Source organism: Eutrigla gurnardus (assembly GCF_963514095.1).
Source record: "Eutrigla gurnardus genome assembly, chromosome: 17".
NCBI classification, from domain to species: Eukaryota; Metazoa; Chordata; class Actinopteri; order Perciformes; family Triglidae; genus Eutrigla; species Eutrigla gurnardus.
The window spans coordinates 12,277,517-12,301,902 of record NC_139928.1 but is presented as its reverse complement, the minus strand read 5'-3'; the positions used below and the strand labels follow the sequence as shown (position 1 = coordinate 12,301,902).

The 24,386-nt window shown below is 43.3% G+C and overlaps 4 protein-coding genes across 6 annotated transcripts in view; 1 reads left to right on the top strand and 3 right to left on the bottom strand.

The window, feature by feature from the left end:
- Positions 1-24,386, bottom strand: part of LOC311028272 (zinc finger protein 385D-like) — a 71,736-nt gene that overhangs the window by 6,634 nt on the left and 40,716 nt on the right. The window contains exons 2-3 of one of the 2 annotated variants that reach the window (XM_084032714.1): positions 5,683-5,792; positions 3,100-3,215 (exon numbers count right to left, since the gene is read on the bottom strand). In XM_084032714.1, the coding sequence (XP_083888840.1) occupies positions 3,100-3,215; positions 5,683-5,692 (126 nt within the window). In that variant the 5' untranslated portion in view covers positions 5,693-5,792. Of the gene's footprint in view, positions 1-3,099; positions 3,216-5,682; positions 5,793-24,386 lie in introns of those variants that run through there. The other variant, XM_084032715.1, reaches the window with a different exon arrangement.
- On the bottom strand, positions 10,162-12,375 carry LOC311027792 (ras-related protein Rab-25-like). The gene is made up of 5 exons (XM_084031952.1): positions 12,151-12,375; positions 11,445-11,640; positions 10,918-11,111; positions 10,699-10,779; positions 10,162-10,616 (listed from the first exon to the last, which is right to left on the bottom strand). Exons 1-5 carry the CDS (start codon positions 12,185-12,187, stop codon positions 10,489-10,491), a joined length of 636 nt encoding a protein of 211 aa, XP_083888078.1. The 5' UTR covers positions 12,188-12,375; the 3' UTR covers positions 10,162-10,488.
- LOC311027677 (ubiquilin-4-like) lies at positions 13,322-19,507 on the bottom strand. Its single transcript, XM_084031804.1, has 11 exons — positions 19,279-19,507; positions 17,955-18,106; positions 17,460-17,608; positions 17,107-17,369; positions 16,858-17,016; positions 16,508-16,730; positions 16,276-16,415; positions 15,739-15,822; positions 15,350-15,465; positions 14,939-15,269; positions 13,322-14,834 (listed from the first exon to the last, which is right to left on the bottom strand). The coding sequence occupies exons 1-11, from the start codon at positions 19,471-19,473 to the stop codon at positions 14,682-14,684; spliced, it is 1,965 nt and encodes a 654-aa protein (XP_083887930.1). The 5' UTR covers positions 19,474-19,507; the 3' UTR covers positions 13,322-14,681.
- On the top strand, positions 20,949-23,224 carry LOC311028054 (lens fiber membrane intrinsic protein-like). 2 transcript variants are annotated; one of them, XM_084032327.1, is made up of 5 exons: positions 20,949-21,032; positions 21,885-22,093; positions 22,241-22,390; positions 22,487-22,621; positions 22,898-23,224. In XM_084032327.1, exons 2-5 carry the CDS (start codon positions 21,919-21,921, stop codon positions 22,957-22,959), a joined length of 522 nt encoding a protein of 173 aa, XP_083888453.1. In that variant the 5' UTR covers positions 20,949-21,032; positions 21,885-21,918; the 3' UTR covers positions 22,960-23,224. The 2 variants fall into 2 exon arrangements, with proteins under 2 accessions (XP_083888453.1, XP_083888452.1); XM_084032326.1 differs by lacking the exon at positions 20,949-21,032 and adding an exon at positions 21,167-21,265.

The window sequence follows — 24,386 nt, the reverse complement described above, 5'->3', positions numbered from 1 at the left end:
TAAAAACCAGCTCCTAGACCTCTGTAATACTCATGGATGTATATAAATATATATATATATATATATATATATATATATATATATATATATATATATATACAGTATATATATATGGTGAGTGCGTCTTGTAGCACACGACTAGAAACATGGCCACATTAATGTTAAACATTTATGAGAGCGTAGTTTACTGTTCCTCCGAGTGAGACTGAACATTTTGACATCAGTAAAAAAAAAAAAAGAAGCACCGCCCGCCGCCCGCCTCCCTCCTGCGCCCCCGGGGCTCCTGCATCACCAGCTGACCTTCCATAACACATTCCTCGCTTCACCCCTCCATCTGCTCCCCTCCGAAAATCTCTGCCTCTCCCTTTTCGTCTCCGCCTTGATCAAAGTCACCTTCACGACTCCCAGCGGACTCACTCTTACTCTCGACTCCCACTCCGCACGCCGGGGTCGGACTCCCACCTGTAACAAAGTCATTTCGCCCTTCTTACTCATTGCCTCTTACGTCTTTCTAGTGTTGTCTGTGCAAACACACACACACACACACACACACGCACACACGCACACACGTTTCCATCACTTTAGTGGGCCTTACATTGACCACTAATCCTAACCTAATTTTGTCCTGAATCCAATCCAACTATATAACACCCTGCCTGCTTATTGTGACATGAAAAGCATTTATGAAGTTTACGGTAAATAGATCCACCACATAGTTTTGGTATTAATCACTACGCTCTCTCTCAGACATGCTCAGCCCCTTCGGAGTGAGTTACAGCTGGAACATATGGCCCGAGTGAAGTAAAGCAGACTTTTACCTGGAGCCCAGTCAAGAGCCTCAACATTTCTAATGATGAATGCTCCTGGGTTTATACTGTGCACCAGAGTGACGGCTATGTGTTCGCACATGACGTCAGGCACCTCCAGTGGATGATGATGAATGAGCTGCTGCGTTCGGTTCTTTGTCATTTAAATGAGTATTTGCCAGGGAACAAAAGCACTTTTTTTTCTCTTTCCAATTCTGTCAAAGTAGAGGCCAAACTAGCCAGTGATGTCCCAGTCTGGCTCCCTGGCTCACGACACACACACACACACACACACACACACACACACACACACACACACACACACACACACACACACACACAGCATGTAGCGTATACTGTAGTACATTTACAAGAGCACACAGGCTTATACCGCACAAATAATACACACCTAAAAACACACATTCCAGGAGAAAAGGCAGCTCGAGTCGAGCCGTGTGCCCACTGACTAAACACCCACAGGTTCACAACAGCAGAGAAGATTCCTTCCACATTCTGCAGAGCGGTCCAGTTTGCATGCCAGCATAGGTTTCTGTTAAAACATGCTTAAATCAAAAATAAAGCAACCAAGGAGCGCGTTAACCTGACTCCAAAGGTGTCTTTTATCTAATAAACAAACCTGTAACGATTAGCTGATCAATCGTTTGACATGAAATTCATTTGATTTTTTATTCTACGGTTCGGTGTGATTTTTAAGCAAAAAAAGTATTTGTTTTTCTGCTATGTATTGTGTCCATTGATTGGTGTGTCTGTTCTGCTGGCTGCACTACAAATTGCCCTTTGGGGATGATAAAGATCCCTTGAACCCACAGAGTATGATAGAAAACTGAATTATTTTGGGCTTTCAAATTGTTGGTAAAACAAGACTTTGGTTCTGACCAAATTATATATACACTACAATTGATATGCATATATTTGCTGGTGAATAGATCACTCGATCAATAAACGTTGCAGCCCTGAAGGTGGCAGACGGGGCTCTCAGTGTCAAGCGCTCCTTTTCCAACGTAACCATAAATCAGCCAAATTACACCCAAAATCAATACCAAGAATTGTAAATGTCAGACAATATCCCTGAAACTGCAAAGTTGGAGTGTTGGAAATGCAATAAAAGAAAAGAAAAGGGAGTTAATAAGAGTACGAGAGGGGATGTGACTCAGCAGTAGGGTTTTGTTCAATATTAACACGAGTGAAACTGCTGTTTCTGACTTGAGTAGGAAGACAAGAGACAATGGAATCTCGTTAACTGGTAAATTGGTAAATGTTAGACATGGTACGATTTAGTGTGTGTGTGTGTGTGTGTGTGTGTGTGTGTGTGTGTGTGTGTGTGTGTGTGTGTGTGTGTGTGTGTGTGTGTGTGTGTGTGTGTGTGTGTGTGTGTGTGTGTGTGTGTGTGTGTGTGACGGAGTTGAAAATGCTGTTGAAAGTGCACGAGAGGGTGAGGGATGGGGAAGATCACAGCATGGGGACAAAGTGGAAAATGCAAGAGCTGAAGTGAAGAGGGTGATGGAGCAAGAGCAACCCGGGGAAGTGGAAGGGAGGGATGAGAAGGCTGGAGAGAGGTGAAATGGAGGGGAGGGGGAGACAGAAAGAGGGAGACGCTTCAAACCCACACAGAATAGATTTAGGACGCTGCACACCGGCGGTCCGGCAGGCATGCAATCCTCTCTTTCTCTTAAACCCCCAATTTGTCGCTCTGCAGCTCTCTCCTTAACATCTTAGAGCAAATCACGGTTTGAAGACAAGGCCGGAGTAAAGAGGAGAGAGGGACAAAAAGAAAATTGTCAATTTTGCTCCAGAGAGGGTATTTCACCAGGCTGGGTGATGGGATTACGAGTCGCCTCGACTTCTTCTCAAGTTCAGGTTGTAGAATTAGTGAAAGTGCGGGAACACCAAGCAACATTACCAATACTACGTCGATTCGGGCCAGAAAAATGATTTCATACATCATGTGGAGGATAGTGAGAGTGTATGATGAACCCTGTGATCCAGACGTCAGCTCTCTTTAACTGATACATCAACTCTCTTCGGGGCTCGGCTTTGTTTCTCACCGCCTCCACCCGTCAACACCGGCCCGGACAGCTCGGAGACACCGTGTGGGGAATATCAAGACATCAGCAGGTGTAGGCAGCTTGCTCACCCAGCCGTGAAAAATAAACTCCTCTACTTCTCCACTTGCAGCAGACGTGAAGGATTCGGGGCGGGTTGGATTTCGTTTAAAGGAGCAGAGTGGATGAGGGTGATTACTGTGACAACTACGGTGACTGATCGTACTCACATCTGTGAATCCAGGCAGCAGGTGGAAGGGGAGGCGGGGCTTGGGCTCTGATGAGGGCAGGGTTCTGCCCAGCGGGGGGCGGGCCAGCGGCAGCAGAGCGCTGTGACATACGCTACCTAGAGAGGAGACAAACATACGGAGGGATGACTAAATAGAGACGAGGGGATTCCTTTCAGAAATGATAATAAAGAGACCATAACATGATCATAAGAGAGAATCATTCTGTGCTCAAAGTTTCTGTGCTTCAATATTTGTCTTCTTGTCAAAACACAGAACTAAACCCAGGCACATAGCATCATATTGTTAAATGGTAATGTTGATTAACATGCTTTGTTTCCTATAAATATCAAAATAAATTAACACAATTTGGTGTCACAAAAAGGCATGGGACGATATAAAAATGTAATTAATTTTGATGTAGAATTTTCATATCGTGGCCAGATTAATGCAATTCATATTATCCCTGATAATCGTGAAAACTCTTAAAATGGCACTTAGCGGAATCCCTTTACATTTTGTTCATAAATAAATATTTATATTGTGTCACACTTAAGACACACAGCTCCTTATTTTTAACAGCTTTTGGGGAAAAACAATCCAAAAAATCTTAAATAAGATGCTCATAAATCATAAGGTCACTGCATAATTGAAGACATAATGCATTTTTGTATCCTGTATTTTTTTCACTTATCTACTATGAGAGCGAGCTCATCATCGTGACATTTACCATTATTCACATAATGGAAATTCAATCAAATTATTGAGTGCTTTTTTATCACAACCTGCAATAAAATCCTATATACAGCCCCATAGACACACATTAACAGAACCTTTAGGCTTTTACACAACTCATAATTGGCAGTGAAGTTAAACGTGGAACTGGAGTGGAAGGTAAGCAAGCTTGTACACACACACACACACACACACACACACACACACACACACACACACACACACACACACACACACACACACACACACAAACAGTGTGGGGACACTGAAGATTAATTTCTGGTTCAACGAGGCCATGACTGAAGGTGCAGTGTGACGAGTGTCTTGTTTGTGTTGCCGAGTCCTGATTATGGCGGCTGTTTTCTAGTTGAACGTCCTCTCTGAGCTTGATTAGTCGGATTCAGGACCAGCCTCATGTTTAATCATCGTAATCAAAATCAAAGCGCACTATGCGCTCTGTCATTAGTCTGATTGCCAAACACGCTTGTAATAAGTCATGTGTGTGTGTCTGTGCGCGCGCGTGTGTGTGGATAAAAGCATACACTTGCATTAAAAGCACGCGCGTATTTGACAACTATGCGGGTAAATAAAAGCCTCTATATTAATAGTTTAAATTGCATCAAGCTTTGCCAAAAAAGCTGAAAGCACGTCAAACAAACAGGCTGATTACAAGAGAGCCAGTATGGACGCCGCGCACATCGCAGTCAGGTGCGTCCGATGGGCGGGCCACGCGCACTTTCCGTTGCCAGGGTGACGTGGCGGAGTTTTGGCACAGCTGGACACAGGGTGGAGTCCAAAGAATACCTTGTCATATATGATTAATGTTTGTGTTAGATGATTAGGAATAGTGTGGGGACGTTAAATGAGGACGATGTTTTATTATTATTATTATTATTATTATTATTGAATTCACTTTCCTGGTATTTTCATGTCATAGTGTCGCATATAAAATGAAAGAATGAGAATCCACTCTAGATTTATTTTTTTTTAATAATTTTGAAAAGTTTAATTAAGTTAGATTTCATGCTAAATGAATTGCTCAGCGGATTTGTTGCCTCTTTAATCTAAATATCCCTCTTTTGCTTATGGAAATGGAACCACCACTATACACGTATTACATAAATATGACACATCATATTTCTGTATCAGATTATTGAAAAAGGTTCAAATAATATTTCGACTGTTTCACTTTGGCCAACAGGGGGCTGCAGCTGCTCTCTCCCTTCGCACGATAATGTGTCTTTAATGACTTAAAAGAATGTATGAGCTACAAAAACACACGTGGACGAGACACACACACACACACACACACACACACACACACACACACACACACACACACACACACACACACACACACACACACACATCTTCAAGTAGCCTAAACATGCGATTCATCATTAAATATCATTTATATAACTTGCATGTAATAATCTAATTAAATAATAGATTTTGCTATTTTGTCCACATGCAATGTTTTCCCTATACTTTATAATCGTGCATGAAATGCATAGATGCAATAAGGTATTTTCATATTTAGTCAGATGTCTGTTTTGTGAGCTCCTCTGCTGATCTGATATGAGAGAATCCCCCTGCATGCTGTGTTGTTGTTCTTCATCAGCCTTATGCTCTTACATGAAACAAACAACAATAATATTGGCTTTTAATTCGAAGAGATGAATTGAATAGAAAACTGAATTTGCACTCTATCGCTGCTTCTTCTCCACAGTGACCGACTTCACCAAGACTCACATCCATCTCAACGTAGCAACAAGTGACTCAGCTGCGTTATTACCACCAACAACTACACAAGCGAAACTCTTCCGAGATCGAAACGCGTCGTTTACGTACCGAAATACATGGCGGCGCCAGGAGAAATCCGTTTGTTCAGAGCAGGAGAAAAGTATCTTTCATCTCCACGCAGAGACGAAGCTTCGCGTCTTCTCCTCCACAGTCTCTCTCTCTCTACCTCTCTCTCTCTCTCCTGCGGCGCCAATGCTACTCCTTCCCATCTGGATACCCTCCTCCTCCTCCTCCTCCTCCTCCTCACAACCCGCCCCCTCCTCCTCCTCCTCCTCTTCCTCCTCCACCACATCTCTTCACCATTCGTGTACACGTCTGCACCTGTATCTTCATCTCCCACAAATCTGCCCTTAATCCCATAAACAGACGGAAATGACCTTAATGAGTGATGGATTAGTGCAACCTGCAGTGCAAACGGAAAGAAATGAGCATCTCGTCTTGAACAAAGTAAATTTGGTCAGTCTTTTTTTAAAAATTTAATTAAAAACAAACCTGCATGCTTGAAAGAATGAGGGGAAGTCCTTCTCCTCCAGGGCCCAAGGTGACCCCTCGTCTGCAGGCCCCCCTCCGGGCCGGCCCTCCCCCCCATGTTCTTCTTCTGCTCCTCTAAATGGTTTCCCATCCTCGCTTCCCTCTCGGGCTCGTGGTATTTTTAGATGCATCCTGGAGAGGAAACTACACACGACACATAACAACGCAGTCCAGCTCAAAAACATCACACACTCGTACGCGGACTCCTGCACCCATGCACCCTGCATATGCAAGGACTCCATGTTCATATCCGTCTTTGTTGCACACAGAGGGATTGGATGCAATGCATCACTTGGCTGCGGCCTTGGTTCAACTCTGCAACATGTGTTTTCCCACAATCTACAACTCCGGAGAGAGTCCGGTCTGGAAGGCTTTCAATTGAACAACCGCTCTGAAAATGCACACTCAAGTCTCCGTGTTCTTGAACCGAGAAGCGTTCGAGTTAGTGATGTCAATAAAACACTAACATGTTTCTGATTGGAAAGTGCAGCCCTCGCTACAAGGACGTGCAACAGAACATGTGTAATGATAAAAAAGCTCCGGCGTACAGAAAAGGGCCCCCGAACTCAGGGTCATTCAGCGAAATGATTCAGTGGAAGAAAATAGTATGTGAAGTGCCTCCGCAGGAATAACGGTGGTTATGTACCTCCACTCACCGGCCACAAAGAACCAAAGAAGAGAAGAAAAATACACACACACATGGAAATATCTGCTCATAAACTCAATGTAACAGGCCCTTTTGTCACTTACTGTATTGGCTGACGTGTTTGTGTTCCTCTGAGAAAGAGCAGAGCCCCGTTTAAGGAGGCTGGGTGGTATTACTGCCTTTCTTTCTGGAAAGGAGCAGCTGAAAAGGTTCCACCACAGTCACAAAAAGTTGCCATTCAGTGACTAAAACACGATCTGCCTCCCACTCTCCAGATGTCATCACTCAAAGTGTCCACACTCTGAGCGGCTCACGTGTCACGCCGCAGATAATGCGTTAATGACAATCCCTATTTTCACACTCGGGGTTTCGGGTTGAGAGCGGGCACTCAAGTAAGTAGTTCGCTGCATCACTTTACACCTGCAGACGTTTAGCGTTGCACGCAGCGCGGCCAAACACCGAGGCTGCCATGGCAACCGAGGTGTGTAATATTATGGCAAGTGAACCGATGCTGGCTGCGTTCGTTGCTGGCAACCTGTTTCATTGAACGCCGGGAAAAAGGAATCTGGTGACCCCAGCTGGCTCCTGCGTACGGACGGCCGAGCCCAGCTGAAATTACAGGCTTTTAAAGAAGTACAATGGCTGGATATGGGGAGGAGGTGAAGCTGCTGAACACAAGGGGGCACATAAACACACACACGGCTATGGAAATTGTTTTTAAGCTCGGAGCAGAAGTAATAAACACACTCTTAACGTTTTCTCTGCAATCACCTCCAGGCAACATCTCAGTCTCTCTCTCTCAACACACAGCCACCCATCGGCTCACCTCTCCCTTTGATTGGTCGCCATAACAACATCACCATGGTAATCAGCGTGCATGGATTTTGACTCTATTTCTGTGATGATGTCAGCTCACGGAGAAATCAAATATTTATGTTCTCCGCTGATACCCACTGACAGACGCGGGGTTGATGGAGGAATGTAGGCCGTCAGATTATGCAGTTATACACACCCACACATGGCACATCAGTCAACACGCGCAGCGGTAACCAATGGTATCTGACTATATAAAGATGTTTTATTATTGATCCCCAGTGGATACCCCATTTCTTGAGAAAATATTCCCACATTCTTAAATAACTAAAACCTCATTGGTTTCACAGAAAAATGCAGTGCGATTTTTCTAAGTTCATGAAAAACTGTTTTTCACAGCATGGATATGCAAAACCTCTTTGTCTTTGTGTGTGAAATAGTCAGGAACCCGGGGAACTGCAAGGTGGCAGAAAAGATAGATGGAAAGTATGGGTTTTTAGAAACTTTCCATGGGGTCAAAGGTTAAACGAACACAAAGGTCACACCAATAACCGCACAGATGTGATACTGCAACTGTAAACTCTAGGAGGACAAGATTCTCCACAAAGTGCTGGAGGGAAACTGTCTCGTGAATGGGAGATAAACAGCTCCGCGGTGGGGTCAGCGGTCCCATACCACTCATCACTTTAGCATATGAAGTCCCGGTTTCACACACACTTTTTACAGGCTACACATGTCAAGTAGCATGTGGATAATAGCCACCACATGTATGTGCAGAGAGACGTCTTTACAACCATTGGAAAGAGAATCTGTAAAGCAGGAGAAGAAAATCTAAATCAAAATATCATCATCCGAACAAAGAACAAAAATGAACTTCTTTTTATTTATTTTTTAATTTCATGATTTTTGCAAACACAACCCTCTAGTCTACAAGGACAGGGGGAGATTTACAGATATCATGACCACGCTTTCAACCTGTGCAGCCTGCGTGGATTATTACACCAGATGCTTTAACTCAGCCCATAAATAAACCCTCATTCACAGGAAATAATTAAACATTTACAACCTGGTGCACAGGCTTTCCTATCAGAGTTTCAGAAGAGAAACTTAATAAAATATATAAAAAAAAAACGTTTGTGGTCATTTCATTTTCACAAAATGATCTCCAGCAGAAAAGTCTTGCTTAGGGACACACACACACACACACACACACACACACGCACACACACACACACACACACACACACACACACACACACACACACACACACACACACACACACACACAGTAAAGACTCCTCATGCACATCTGTGAGCCAGAGATAGAGCGCTATCTGTCCAGAAAGTCATTAACTACCAGATTTATATTCACTCAGTCATGCCATATGAGCCGGGCCAATTACATCCATAGTCTGGACATCATCTGCATCTGCATATAAACACACACACACACACACACACACACACACACACACACACACACAGATCCATGCATTGATTTATTAGCTGAGTGAAAAGTGTAAATTAATTCCCTGCTTCATGGGCACGCTGATGAGCTCGTCAAGAGGGCATCAGAGGTTGCCACCATGGCAACAGCACTGCGGCGCTACATGATCTTAATATCATTAGCATTAATGGGATACACAGTGGGATAAGATGGTGGCTATGAGTCGTACCGGAGTTAATAAGGAAATTAGCCAACATTGCACAGCACCATTGACGCTTTAAAAGTGAAGATGCAGCGGCAACACTGCCATCTACAGGCCAAGGAGAGACAAAACACCTTCGACTCACGCTTGCAGTTGTTTTTGAGTGTAACCCCTCAATATGAACAAATATCTACTAGCAACCCCGAGCAGGGTTTATTTAATCTCCTTACACTGTTTCATCTGAATGTTTTCTGAAGGTATAAAGAGGTAAAAGTATACTGCATTTCACAAGAACAAACAAAAGAAAAGTAAATTGTACACAATAATGTGTGCGACTATTTTCTAAATCAGTCATCATTTTCATTTTCCTTGTGAGGGTCCCGATCGCCAGGCTGTGAACCACTGTTGTATACCGTCTGACTCTATATTTCAGATATTTCTTCATTTTGTGGTACTTGTACACTACGTTATACTTATACTCTTATACTTATAGTCCATATTTAAGATACAAAACATAGGATTAACAAACAAAATGTGCATTTTTATAGGTTGAAAAAAAAAACCCAAACAGCTTATAAATGAGTTAAAGTTAGCCTCATTAACATTACAGGTTAATGCATTCCACACATAATGAGTACTGATACTTTGCTTATGTTTAAACTATAATTTGCTGGTAAAACTTCTGCACGTTTAAGGGAAATTTTGGAGGACTTTTACTGGTAACACAGCTGTTTTACATTTGGGATACAGCTACTTTTATTTCGGTAAAAGGTTTTGAGTTCTTTATGTCACATCAGCCTTGTCTCTTGTTCCCCCCATCCAGTTAAGATAACGTGTCTAATGCAGATAATAAATTCATGACTTTGTGTGGGAATTAGATGCAGACAATTTAACATAAATAATTTATTCCAAGTGAATCCCAGTGCATTCCTTCACAAAACAATCCATCTGTCCACAATAAAACACACACCCATTAGCTACCACAAGAAATATAATGTATAAAATATAGATTTTCTCAATGTGTATATCTTAATTTATTGTTTTTGAGCTTTTATATGCAAAGAGGTTTGTCTACCGACTGCTCAAATGTCAAGCAGGTACTTCGCCCATCAAATTGGGTGTGAATGATGATGTCATGCTTAAGCTTCAAACGACAGCCAAGCGTGATGTTGGTTCAGCGTGGGCAGAGCAGACCTTAAACTGGGCAGCCGTCCGTTAGGAGCTCTTGCAGCAGCTCCTGCGCTCCTCCTGCGCCTCGCTGTTGGGTCCGATGGGGCTGGACAGGGTCACGGCGCAGATGGAGCCGCGGGTCACTTCTCTGCTTGCCACCTTCTTGTGGATCGCTGGAAATAATGAAACAAAAAAGGCCAAAATCAGTAACCCGTCCGAAGAGGATGTGCTGATGAGGCGCCGACACTCACGTACCTATGAGGACTTTATTAAAAGCATCTTCAACGTTGGTGGAGTCCAATGCCGATGTCTCCATGAACATGAGGCCTCTCTTCTCTGGGTTTGGTCCGAAGGGATGAGACCGAGGAAAGATCACAATTAACAAACTGACATATTCAAGGAGCAATATTTACACATAATCACCAGTTTTGTTGTGCCAAGAAATGTGCTTGAACAAAAACCCAGTCAACAGACCTGCAAAGTCCTTGCCCTCCTCTGTGGGCACGGTCCTGAGGTTCTCCAGGTCTCTCTTGTTTCCCACCAGCATGACCACGATGTGGGGGTCCGCGTGGTCGAACAGCTCTTTCAACCACCGGTCGGCGCTCTCGTAGGTCAGGTGCTTGCTCACGTCGTAGACCAGCAGCGCTCCGACTGCTCCCCTGTAATACCTGAGTCCACAGGGCGAGAGAGATCAGACACACTTGAGTGGGAGCGTGGAATTAAACCTGGAAGTTGTGTGGTGGATGCCGAGTGTGAAGGAGGTGTGACTGTTAATTGCACGCGTTGGCACACGTGTGAGCCAACACACTCGCCTCTTCATTATATCTCTATTAATGTCAATTTGTGGGGAGTCGGCTTTCTTCTGCACATCCCCAGGATAGTTAAGGATTAGACGGATTAGGGTTGTTTAAGGTTTGTGTAGGTCGCCAGGAAATGAATGCAAATCGATGCAATGATGGAAATACGAGTGTGTGTGTGTGTGTGTGTGTGTGTGTACCCACGCTGAGGTGATGGCCCTGTAGCGCTCCAGCCCTGCTGTGTCCCAGATTTGGGCCTTGATGGTGTAGTTCTCCAGCTGAACAGTCCGCGTGCTGAACTCGACGCCGATGGTGGTGCGACTGTCGTGATTGAACTCGTTCTTAGTGAAGCGAGACAGGAGGTTGCTCTTTCCTACGCCAGACTCCCCTATCAAAACCACTATAAAGCACAGGAAGGAAATAGTGAAATTAATTAATTAAAAACACTTTTTATTGGTTGTTGTTGTTTTTCTTTGCCACATGAAGTCCAAAAATACTTAAAATTGGTCAAAGCTGTAACTTTCTGTGATGAATCAGATATCCAATTATCTCATTTAACACTCGTGAACGCCGTCCGTCAACCTCACGAGACACTGTGACATCACATCAACGTGGCACTCTTCACGACTTCGCGTTAGAATGAATGGGTTTGAAAAATCAGAGGCAATTTAAATACACAAACCACATAATAGTCTCTCAGTGAAGCGAGAAATCTAAGATGTGTTATGGGTCAAAGGTCAAATGATTTACAGTCAAATGGACAGAAAGTTATCATCCCCTTTACTTCCTGCCCAGAAAATGGAGCCGGCAATAACAACCGGAGTTGTCCCTGACAGATTTAACACCTATAGGTGACCCAAACAATTAATTTATTTTTTTCACAATCACAGCTCAAGTAAACAGGACTCACCTTTGAAGACAAAATTGTACGACTCGTCAGTCCCCATACTGCATTCAGTGGCGAAGGCTTCCCCTTTCACTTAGTAAATACCCTGGAGGCACTCACAGTGTATCACCAACGTAGAGAAGACAAATAAAAACAAGTACTAACTAACTCCCGTTGCTCCCTCTCCAGTGTGGAGAGAGATTAAAGGTGAAAACCGAGGAGAATAAAAACAGGTTGAGCTGCTCCTACCCGCTTCCTTCTTCATGTGGATAGGGGTTGCTCATGATCGAGCCAGACGGACAGGCAGTTCTATGGCCTGCCAAGCCCTCATCAGCTGACACCCGAGGGAGGGTTGGAGGGAGAGGAGAGCAGGTGGAACAGGTAGAACCACTGGCAGGTAATAATCAGGAAGAGACTCCACCCATCTTTTCATTTGTAGGACAATGAAAGCTACCCGACAGGTGGATCTGTGTACCAGAACAACAGTTTGCCACTTGTCAGATCCGTTCTGGCCAGAGATTTGATGGCCTGTGGTATATGCAGACATTAAGGAATACGTGGCAACATGCAAACTCACGTCGGCTCACATGGTTACATTAAAGGTGCTCAGTTTTTTTAGTTTAAGATACTCTTATAGGTATATTGAGTGGTTTATCCTATGATTTTATTTTATGTAAAATTGTTTAACACTTAATTTTTGATGTTTATACATCATTACCTAATCATTTTCTAGAATGTTTCCTGGAAAGAGGCATGTGTTGAATTGTATGCTCTCCTGTAGACATTTGTACATTTAATTTACAATAATAAATATCAATTTACGACAAACTACGAAGGTTTTATAGATAGATGGTGCGGTATGCTGTACAGCCTGTACAACCCGAGGCAAATTTGTGATATTGGGTTATAGCAAATAAATTGACATCCTTTCCAGAAACCTGTCTATGAATCTAAGGTTACATAACAGTTATTTTTAAAGTGATGCCCATACTTCAAATAAACTGTGCTTACGGTATCTTTCAATGATTATTTGTTCCCCAAAAAAAAGATTAGTCTTACATTTCGATATGCAGCAAACAACAAAAAGTAGATGATACATTTAATTACTTTATACTGTATGATGAAACAAATTGAAAGCTACAGACGTCATCTTGCACCATCACAAGGCTGTAATCACCTGACACAGGGCATAGACTGTATTTGACCATGTTTTATTCTTTTTTAGTACAGTACTGTTAAAAGTTAGTTTCAACATGTTCAATTGTGAGATGGATTTTTTTTTTCTTCAGCTGAGGTCAACAGACGAAGCAAAGCTATAGAAGCAGTTGCCAAGGTTACCACAACTACAATGCTGTAGATTTTCCAAAAAAAAAAAAAAAAAAAAAAAACAACAACCTAGAACTTGATTTTAGAAATGTATGGTGCCACCATACCATAATTGTTTCTTAAAGCCTTTCCATTTTTTATTCTTTTATTTTTTTAACTCACTTGATTTCCACGTTTATTTTATGCGAGACAAATCATAATTATCTCTAGGTACTAATTGCACCTCAAAAAAAGAAAAACATAATAATAAAAAAAAGAAGAATCAGATTAAAACGAAAGGAAGCTTGTTTTTTTTCCATTCATATTCATTCTTACAGCATCCTCTGCTTTGGAGCTGCTACAATGTGATATTTGATTATGGTTACAGTCCTGTCCATGATGCTGTATGGAATTTATTGGGGGGGGGATTCCAATTAACCCACTGAATGGGGGGTGTCAGTTGCCAACAATGCTCTTATAGGGCAGGGAAGGACAGAAGGCACAGCAGTGGTGCCTCAAAAGGAAAAGACACTGTGCACCCTTGGGTGGGCACCTTTATCTGGAATGACAAATTACAAGTTTAGGGAAGTGTGGAGGGCGTCGTTTTATCAAGCGATTGCAATAAATAGTGAAATATTTGGGCAAAAACAGCTATTTATGTAGAATCTGGAGAACGGGGAACGAGGGAGAAACGGGGTTGAACGTCTGAATGGACAAGATATTTTTTCCGGTTCTTGATCAGGATTACCGTCTGTATACCAGAAAAATCTTCATGTACTGATTTGCTGGTTAAATGCTGACAAACTGCCTAACAACGGCCATGTGTGAAACAGAGCCAACAGCCAATCACATCACATGGGTTTAATCTGTATTATGTAAATGTCTACAACACTCGACTCCAGTTTTATGTGAAGAAAACCGTGAATGAAGAAATGGTTGGGAGTCCCTTATCAGGAGAGGTTTTTGCTCCTTTTCTCTGCACCAGAACACCCTTCGAGGTGAGAGTGCTTCAGTCCGGCTCTACAGCAGCACTCTAGGACAGAGATCTGGTTGGATGACGCCAAAAAGTATGGGGACTAGGGAATGATCTGAGAACAGATGTAGAATGAGGGTCTTACAGATCCTGCCAAGTGTCTTCTGTAAAGTTTGGGACAATACACTTAAATTTCTCTTGGTTCTCTGTAGATGCTGGGTGTGTTTATGAGTTAGGTATGTATGTATGCATGTGTGTCAGTATGTACTGTATGTCTTTACGAGGGCTGTGAGCCCAGCAGTCTCTCAATAGCGGCGTTGATGTCTCCTCCAGTGGCGATGAGGGCCTGAAGGTTGGCCTCGCGGTTGATGAAGCCCATGGCGCTCAGCTGATCCAGCTGGGACTGGAACCGCACCTCGGGGGTCTGGGTCTACAGGGAGGAAATTAATGGAATTGATAAATATAATTTTTTTTTCTTTCTTTTTTTTTTTTTTAAATCATAGGAGGGTTGATGGATGTAATATCTGTGTGTACCGTTGCACTCCCTCCTCCAACTCCTCCTCCTCCTCCTCCGCCAGCAAACATCTGGAGCATCTGTTGCATCAGCTGCTGCTGGGCGGCGCTGGTTCCCGCACTGCTGGGTGAGGAGGCTGGGTTCTCCGAGGGCATGCCCCCACCTGTGGGTATGCCAGGAATTCCACCAGGAACCAGACCAGGAATTCCACCAAGAACTCCACCAAGAACCCCACCAGGAACTCCACCGGGAACGCCACCGGGAACCCCACCGGGAACCCCACCAGGAACGCCACCGGGAACCCCACCAGGAACGCCGGGAACGCCACCGGGAACGCCACCAGTCATCAAACTAGGCCATACAAAAAAATGTTGGGGAGAAAAAATCGACAAAAAAGCAATGTGTCTATATATCGCGGAGTGAGAGCATACCTGGGCATGAGGCCTGGTGCTTCTGTCTGCAGTGTCTGTAGACCCTGTTGGATCTGCATTAGAGCCTGCATGGCCCGGGGGTTGGTCATCACCGAAAGAGCTTCCGGGTTCTGCATCTGCAACCAATCAGAGTGTCGCAATGAACCAACCAACCAATCAACCAGGCTGTCCAATAACTGTAGCTTAAAATAAAAAGGCACACCTAAGGCACATACTTGCCAAATGTATGGATGGATTATAATTTCTGAGTTTATGAGAAAATAACTAGAGGCTTATAAAAAAAAATCTTAACTGGTGGCCAAAAAACATGGCAGATACCTGGATCTAAGGTAGTCTTTGTATCTTACTGGGAAGAAACACTTAAATATACAACAAAGTGTGTGTGGTACCTGCTGCAGAAAGATGGGCAACTGAGATCTAAACTGGTCCTGCAGCTGCGGGTTTCCAGCAAATAAAGGGTTATTCATCAAAACCTGGTAGAGAGAAAGAAAGACAGTCTTATTCAAGAGTTGATGCTTAAATCATATACAGCAACTTAGAGGAGAAAATATTCAATAACAAATAAATGCTCAGAGTTTCCCTGTCTCTCAGCGTTGCTTGTGAGAATCAAACAAGTCAGAACTTTGTGTTGTTTATTCTTTCTTACAATTTGCTGCAAATAAGCTTAACAGACAAGCCCCTCTGTTGAGTATGCACTAATAGCTCGGCTTATTGCCTAATGCACAACAAGCCCAACTAGATCCAACTATTTACAGTACATTACAAACTGCAGTTGAACATCATCAATCGATTTTATATTTGGTACACAATCGAAACAACAAGGAGTTCTAACGCCTGCTTTGAATCCAATTAACCAGGATTTGTACTGTAAGATGACTACACCCTGTGAGTGTTTTCGGTACTGTGGGTGTGCTTCTTTCCGTTACCTGGGAGGCCAACTCTGGATTTTGAGACAGTGACTGCATCATACTGCGCATGTAGGGAGCAGACAGCATGTTCTGCATCAGCTGAGGGTTTTCCGAGATCTGCTGCAGTAGACTCTGCATGCCCGGGCTGTTGAACATCCCTGAAACATACAGAAAAGAAGGAGTTTATTTTTGTGTATGTGAATACAGCTATGTTAACGAATGACTTGGCAAGCACTTTGCTCCGTCTTACCATTGCCCAGACTGCCAGGGTTGATGCCCAGAGGGTTTGACACACTGGGGTTGGTGCCCCCAGTGGTGCTAGTACTTCCTGTGGGGGGCCCTCCACTCTCAGAGGGATTAGAAGAATTTGGTGAACCCCATGGATTGGGCAGCGGCTCCCGGTTCTCTGTCCGTGACGGCTGGGCGCCAGACTCGGAGTTTCCACCTAGAGCTGAGAATGGGTTGCTACCAAACTACAGGGAAAATGATTTGACACATTTAAATAGACCCAAAATCAAATATAGTTAACCATGTAATGCTGGCAGGCGAAACCAGACAAAGGTTATAGAACATGTGAAGAAAAAATGCCAAGGACAATACCTGTTCTCTGGCAGCGCTGAACATGGGTTCCTGGATGTCTGTGTACATCCTCCGCAAAGCATTGTAACCTCCTGGGATACTCTCCAAGTTGCTCAGAGCCCGGTCCTGGTTCCGCATCATTTCCTGCATCATGGCTGGGTTCCTGGCTAGCTCCATGGTCTAGGAGTTCAGATAAAAGGAGAGGGGGGGCAAGTCAGTTCACATTCATTCTAAACAGAGGACAATTGAGCCCCTCTCCATTTCTTTTACCTGTCTCATGAGCTCAGGGTTGTTGAGCATGTGGGATATCTCAGGGTTGCGTTCCATTAGCTGTTGCATCTGAGGGTTGGCCATGATCATCTGCCTCATCAGGTCTGGGTTGGACATCATGTTCTGCACCAACGGATTCTCCATGATCTGAGAAAGCATCTCTGGGTTGGACATGAGCTGCCTCTGCATCTGCTGCTGCAGCTCCATGAAGTTAGCCGAGCCCATGCCCAGTCCAGACAGACCAGCCAGGTCACCGAAGCCAGCTGAGGAAGACCAGACGGGAACATTATCCTTGTGGAGTTGAACTAATAAAAAGGATGTTTGAAGGTCAACAGTTAGACACTAGAACTTACTCAGTATGTTGGGCGTCTGTGTGGGTGGTGCAGCAGTGCCAGTAGAGCCTGCTGTAGAGGAGGGGTTGGTACTCGGACTAGAAGTGGAAGTATTGCCTGCTTGAGTGGAGGTTGAGCTAGAGGCTGAGGTGCCACCACCATCTCCTGCCCTAAAAGACATCATTTATAGGCGTATAAGAAATGCAGTACTATGTAAGACGAATGAAAAGAACTGAATATTTTCTCAATTCATTAAGAACTTTAGTGCAAAATGATCAAATTCCCTTAGAGATTTGAGTTAATATGTGCTTGTTATGATCAATTTATAAACATATCTACATGATTTCATAACAATACCATTCCACTGAAAGATGATATATTATCATATTGAATTATGGCCCAGCCCTTAGTCTGGATACTTAGAACAAAATGGTTACAATTTTTAAATGAATCATTCTTACAGGCCTGCTACAAAATGACCTGTTGAACATGCTTTGTATGATAGTGTAGCCATACTTGTGTGCTGTCTTTATGACCAGGTGAACCGTCAGGCCATCCTTGATGCCGTGTTGGCCGAGACTGTCGCCGTCTTTCAAGATCTTCCCTGCGAAAATCAGAACCAACTGGTCCTGTTTGGCTTTGAACCGCCTCGAGATCTCTTCTTTAAACTAAAAGACATCAAGAAACGAAGAGAGATTAGATGGAAAATGGGACACGGGGGAAAGAAGGTGAGAACGAAACAGGAAATTAAAGGAGGATACTATCAAGAAAAACATGGTCCCATTAAAGTAGTGGTGCATGAGTCTGTTTCTGTTCTGTTGCAACCTTCAGGCCATAAATTCCAATTTCCAAGAAACCCCTCTTGTACTTATCCTATTAGCAGTGGCCTAAAGACTCCAAATCTGCCAATTCATGGTAACTCTATGACTATTGTGTGAAGCATAATTTGCAAAGCAAGTCTAATCCTGAGGAAAGCTGCTGTCTAATTACATCTCCAATTTTCATTGCAACACGATAGAACCACATTCAATGTTTACAGGTTAGGATTTTGAAATCTGAAACAGATCCACCAATTGGCACTAGATTAAAAGTAAAATGTATTTTAAAAAGCACCATAAATCCCTTGGAAGGAAGGGATCCAAGTCCAGTGTTCGAAAATGAAACACGTGAATATGTAACCATGAAATAACACGCACAGCTGGACAAAAATTGCTACCCCATGGACCTACATGGGTTGCATTGGTTCGCTGTAACATGTCGCCAAGCCAACAGTAACCCTGGGAGCCCGGTATATTCCCTGGAAAGCTGAATGACTCAGTGGCAGCAGGGAGAATGTTCTAGAGTGAGAGTAAGCACTAGCATGTATCGAAGCTGTGGAGCTGAAATATATAATGGAAGCGAATCAACACATCCTCCACCCAAATCCCATACCATGGTTCAGTCGGGACATCATTGCTTGGGCACAAACCCGTCAGCTGACACTTGTTTGGCTGCAGTTAGTTGGCTAACGTTGACTTAGCTCGCAAGCAGTTAGCTAACTAAGCTAGCTAACTGATACCGTTAGCTGGCTAACCGGTTAGCCATTTCAAATATGAACGTGGCTATATCTCCCTATCGGCTGTCGACAACCTTAATAATGCCGCAGTATTTTTGACCCAAGCAGTAATACTTTCACTACACACAGCCTTCTTGATTCCACATACTATCAGTTAGCCGGTAAGAGTGACGACAGATGCTAACACGGCTAACTAGCTTCCTAGCTGAAGTTGTGGGCAGGGGCATGACGTTAGAGCAGGCGCTGAACCGCACAAGCAGCTCCCCGCCAGCGAAATCGACAAACCTGAGTGACGGACGCATCTTCTGCGATGGCGATTTCTTCTTTGTCTTTGGGGGTTTTCACTGTGACCTTAATAATAGTTCCCTCCGACGCTTCAGGTTTATTATTGTTGTTATTACCAGGATCTGCGGCGCCTTGGTCAGCCATCTTTATTCCGCCGATGGAACAGCTCGGGTCTGGCGTCAGCTTCCGGGTCATAAGAGGTCAAACCTCTTTCCAGAACGAATCTCAGGAGTTCCCTTGTCTGCTGCCTGGTTATCTCGAGCACAAGACTAATGTGTTTCTTTTACACAGACTATGGTTTCCCCCCTGACAAGGTTATTTAATGGGTTGTAAAAAGGTTGCCTGTTAGATCATGCATCTAAATGTGGTATCTGGCCTGTTTCAAACTTGTCTGGAAAGTTTATTCTACCAACATTAATTATTTCATTTTCCTTCCTGAGGGTTTATGGGCACTTTAGAAAGGGATCAAATGTACAGCTGGCCAGTCTTTGTGGGAGCCAAAAGCTGGTCTTAAATTATTAGACAAATTATTCAATACTTTAAACTATAATACAGTGAGAATTAGTAAATAATCATTTTAATCCAGCCTGTCTGACGGATGCTGACTTGTTCAATATTGTCTGGAGGTGCCACAATCTATAATGGACACGCTTAACATGACATTGTCCTCCCTTACATTGATTATTTTAACCCATATCTATCCAAAGAAGCTTAAATGAAAACAGGGCATTAATAAATAAATAAATAAAACACACGCAGACCTGGAATCCACTTAGTACAACGGCGGTCTAATCTGAGGCCAGAAGTAGCTCCACTGTAGTTGGGCTACTCTTTTTTTACACAGACTGAAACATGTCCTCGCATATGCCCACGCCTACACCCAAACTCATGCCAACAAACAGAAAATCCAACAATCTCTCACGTTATTCATGGATCCTGACCTCTGTTGTTACCAGAGTATACTCAGAATTAAACTGTGGTAATTGTGTTTAGGACACTGAATTTACATAGTACGTCATGTGTTGTATGTTAATCTCTTGTCTGTATAAGGCACGATTTGAAAAGTTTACTTTTTGTAACTGCTGCCTGGGGAGAGTATGTGTGGTAGAGAGAGCGAGAGAGAGAGAGAACATATGTAATATGTGTGTTTTTGTGAGTCACATTAGTCGCTGAACATTTCTAATTATACATCTCAAGCCCTATAGTCTGTTAAGGTAGATCTCAGCGCATAAAAGCACGTTATATTTGATGGCAGTTAAGACGATCCTATGGTAGCGTTAGAGAGACATGGCCTGTATGGAGCGCTCCCTCTATATGTGTCCCTCCACATCGCCACGGTGTGACGGCAGTGAAAGAAAAGTGCACCTTTCAGCATGTTGCATTGACACAGACAGTCCTGCATACCTATGCATATCCCCAGTTCTAGAGCACGCCATCTACAAACAAACAAAAAGAAATGAAAGAAAGAAACATGGACCACCGACCCACACAGACACACGGTCAAATGTACAGGGTCACATGCACCGTGGCCCCTACAGTGATCATTCAGGTACGCCGATCGCTGCAAAGGATTTTGCTTTCATCGACAGAAAAACGAGAACTGTGATTGACTGTGACTCTCTCTTTCTCTCTCTCTCTCTTCCTCCCAAGTGAGCAACAGCTCTCTCTCTCTCTCTCCCTCTTTTCCCCTCCACCCAGTTCTATCTTTACCCCAGAAAGGTGGGCAGTAGAGAGGGTGCATTTCCAGAAACAAGGTAAGGGATCAGATTTCAGGGCGCTTTTTGTGTGTGCAACACATTTGCACTTATGACGACTGTGATTGGACAGAGGCTCGCAGCATCAGATAAAACCTCATTACAGCTGAACAAGCGCTGGTGTGACATGAGGACCGGGAAGGGGAGCGACAACAAACTACAACATCATAGCGTTTACTTTGGTTTTGCTTTGCACCCGTTCAACTAATAGTGATGGTTCCACTAAAGAAGAGGTAAATACTGTATGTTCGATTACAAGCTTATTTGATTATGTTAGTTACAAATTAGGTAATTTCAAGCAACTACACATGTGCTCGACACATGTTGACATATGGAGTTATATTTTCAGCTAATATGATTGTTTCATATTTCTGTGGTTGTCCCTATTGGGCAATGGCTCTCTGATTGGCGAACAGTTGAATTTCACCATCGCAATGCTTTTTTTTAAATGCATCATTTGCAAAAGTGTTTTTATTTTTAATTTAAAACATTTTTAATGGTTTAGGTCATTAGCACCATGTCAGGATGATATTTTAATCCAAATATTGTGTTCATTGTAACAATTTTATATTCAACCTCTTGAGAAGTGGGTCTTGAGACGGTAGTAATAATAATTATAATACATTTTATTTTTATAGTACTTTTCAAAACTCAAAGAAGCTTTACAGAAAAAAAAAGAAAAAACGGCAACAGTCAGTGTGTGTGTGTGTGTGTGTTAAGTACAAGTCCCAAATGTCTCACATCAGACTTGACACATTGTAAGTATGTGTGTGCAGTACATGAATAGCAAGATGATACTACAATAACTGCTTTACTTTTACCCTCCGTGATTGTCTCTCTACTACGTTACAGTACCTCTGCAGCAGGCCCGTTTTCGCAGCTCAAGATGTACAGCTTCATGGGAGGGGGCCTGTTCTGTGCTATTGTTGGTAATATCCTGTTGGTGGTCTCCACTGCAACTGACTACTGGATGCAATACCGCCTCTCTGGAAACTATGCCCACCAGGGCCTGTGGAGGTACTGCATATCCAACAAGTGCTACATGCAGACCGACAGCATAGGTAAGGACACTTTTGAGCACCAGTGTGAGACCTCTGGTGGCATCGCTGCCCCATCTTGTGGGTCTGTTACATGGATTTAAAGGTTGTTACGTGCTTATAAAGACATTTCCAAGGATGACATATCTGATGAGACCTGTTTCCTTCCAGCGTACTGGAACGCCACCAGGGCCTTCATGATCCTATCAGGGATGTCGTGCTTCGCGGGCATCATCGCTGGCATCATGTCCTTCGCTCACTTCTCCTCCTTTGGAAGGTTCAACCGCTCCTTTGCTGCAGGAATCATGTTTTTTGTCTCCAGTGAGTCTTGTTTCTTCTGAAATCACACAAACGTGCACGACACACACAAACTTCAACTCCATCAGACTGACATGTGCCTCCCTCTCCCCCTCTCAGCGTTCTTTGTCCTGCTGGGAATGGCCATCTATACTGGAGTGACAGTCAACTTCCTGGGGAGGCGCTTTGGTGACTGGCGCTTCTCCTGGTCCTACATACTGGGCTGGGTGGCCATGCTCATGAACTTCTTTGCAGGTGAGAAAGAGCAAAGATATAAAAAAAAAGACAATTATTATTAAAAGTTGTCAGAAAGCTCAGAAGAAGCAATGACTAGGAAGTTAAAACACATATTCTAAATAATAACCTTTTCTTTTGTTTCATATTTCAACGTCATCTCTAGTCCCATTGATACATTATGAATTAATGCTTCATATATATTCAACGCCAGATTGTTTAACTAGTGGTTGATGTAATTTGATGTCAGTTTCTTATTTCATATATAACCACATACACTTCCTCTGCCCATTGCAGGTATTTTCTACATATGTGCCTACCGAATGTGTGAATGCAGGAGAGGCAACGGCCCACGTTAGAGGGAGGCAGACAGTTGTTTTCAAAAAGGACAATGCCACTATGAGTTGAGGACAAACGGAAGGCAGTGGTGACTGATCTACTGGAGCAATGAGGCCGGATGCTGCTCCTGGAGGCCTTTGATGATCCGCTTAACATGTCATATTCTTGCAATATGGACTTTTTGTTATTAAGGAATACTCATGACTAATAATGATAGACCTTAATTAACCCAATCATGTGACTAATTGTTGTGATGCAATATTGATATTATTTACCTTTCTTATTTTTAAAACAATGGCACATTCAATAAAGTTGGTCCTCAAACGTTAGTGTGATTTTTGCAGCTGTACTCAACGTCAACCACAAGGTGGCAGCATTAAACCACTCCACTACTTGGATTGGATGTGGGCCTTGCCTTACAGGGTTGCATCAGGGTCAAACACCAGTTTCCCTCAGGAAACACTATAGTAGATGTAATATATAGTGGGAAGGTATGTAAATATTAGTCTACAGAGCAGAGAACAATACATGAAAGGTAGACAGTTTGTCTGGAGATTACCCTTAAACTATTAGATTTGATCCTGCTTCTACTTCGTTCTGACAAGGATTCCCCTCTTTAAGTCATTTATTTGGCTGCTGTTTATGTGAAAGGGCTTTCCCTCTGGCAGCCAGCAGGATCTTCCACAACATGTTTGTTGACTGCACTCAAGTACAAACAGCACATGGAAAAGTGATGTTTGTGTCTGCGTGAACAGCCCACAGTAAATGACACACAAGAGAACGTGAGTGGTAGATCATGTTCCTGGACCGGAGGGGGGAACCAGGGTGGGGTCCCCAGCTACCGATTGTTCCCCTGCCTCTGTCTTTAATAACGGCTTCCTCCTTTTTCTTGGTACTCGTCCATTCCTCGCCATCAGCTGGGAGGAGAGGAGCAGTAGCTGCTGGGGTGATGAATGCTTTGGCGAGTTGGTGACGCAGAAACAATGAGAGAAATGTAAACAGTCACTGGACAGATCCCTTGATCCAAGTTTCCTTACTTGGTCTCTGTGGCTGCTGCGAGGAGATAAGCTCTGTAATATTGTGTTCTTTTCCCCAGCTTATTTCATAACCACACTCAATAGCTTTCTCTGTGGCCAGGTTTTAATAGCCCATGGGATAACTTGGCAAATGTTCCCATTTTAGCAAATCGACCAAATGATTCATTATATTAATCAACAGAGGGAGGTTTTACAGCATCAGGGTTGTAAAACTTGAGGAAGTGAGGAGGGTGGAGGTATTTTCATTCATCTGTCCCTTGACTTGCACAAGTTGGGAGCAAATTACTATAACAACAGTGTGTTTTTTGTGAAGGATTGTAGTGAAAGATTGAAGTGACCATGTTGAAGTGCATATAGTTTCCAGGTTAAAGAAGATTCTCTTTACATTTATTGGATTGCATTTAAAGTGT

Coding starts and splice junctions, on each gene's coding strand:
- LOC311027792 (XM_084031952.1), bottom strand. CDS start 12,187: ATGGGGACTGACGAGTCGTACAATTTTGTCTTCAAAG. Junction 11,112..11,444: donor TACAGGGCCATCACCTCAGC/GTGGGTACACAC, acceptor CTGTGGACTCAG/GTATTACAGGGGAGCAGTCG. Junction 10,780..10,917: donor GGAGGGCAAGGACTTTGCAG/GTCTGTTGACTG, acceptor GACCAAACCCAG/AGAAGAGAGGCCTCATGTTC.
- LOC311028054 (XM_084032326.1), top strand. CDS start 21,246: ATGGTTCCACTAAAGAAGAG. Junction 22,391..22,486: donor AATCATGTTTTTTGTCTCCA/GTGAGTCTTGTT, acceptor TCCCCCTCTCAG/CGTTCTTTGTCCTGCTGGGA. Junction 22,622..22,897: donor GCTCATGAACTTCTTTGCAG/GTGAGAAAGAGC, acceptor TGCCCATTGCAG/GTATTTTCTACATATGTGCC.
- LOC311027677 (XM_084031804.1), bottom strand. CDS start 19,473: ATGACCCGGAAGCTGACGCCAGACCCGAGCTGTTCCATCGGCGGAATA. Junction 16,416..16,507: donor CCCTGGCAGTCTGGGCAATG/GTAAGACGGAGC, acceptor TGTATGTTTCAG/GGATGTTCAACAGCCCGGGC. Junction 14,835..14,938: donor TTGGAGGAGGGAGTGCAACG/GTACACACAGAT, acceptor TCCTCCCTGTAG/ACCCAGACCCCCGAGGTGCG.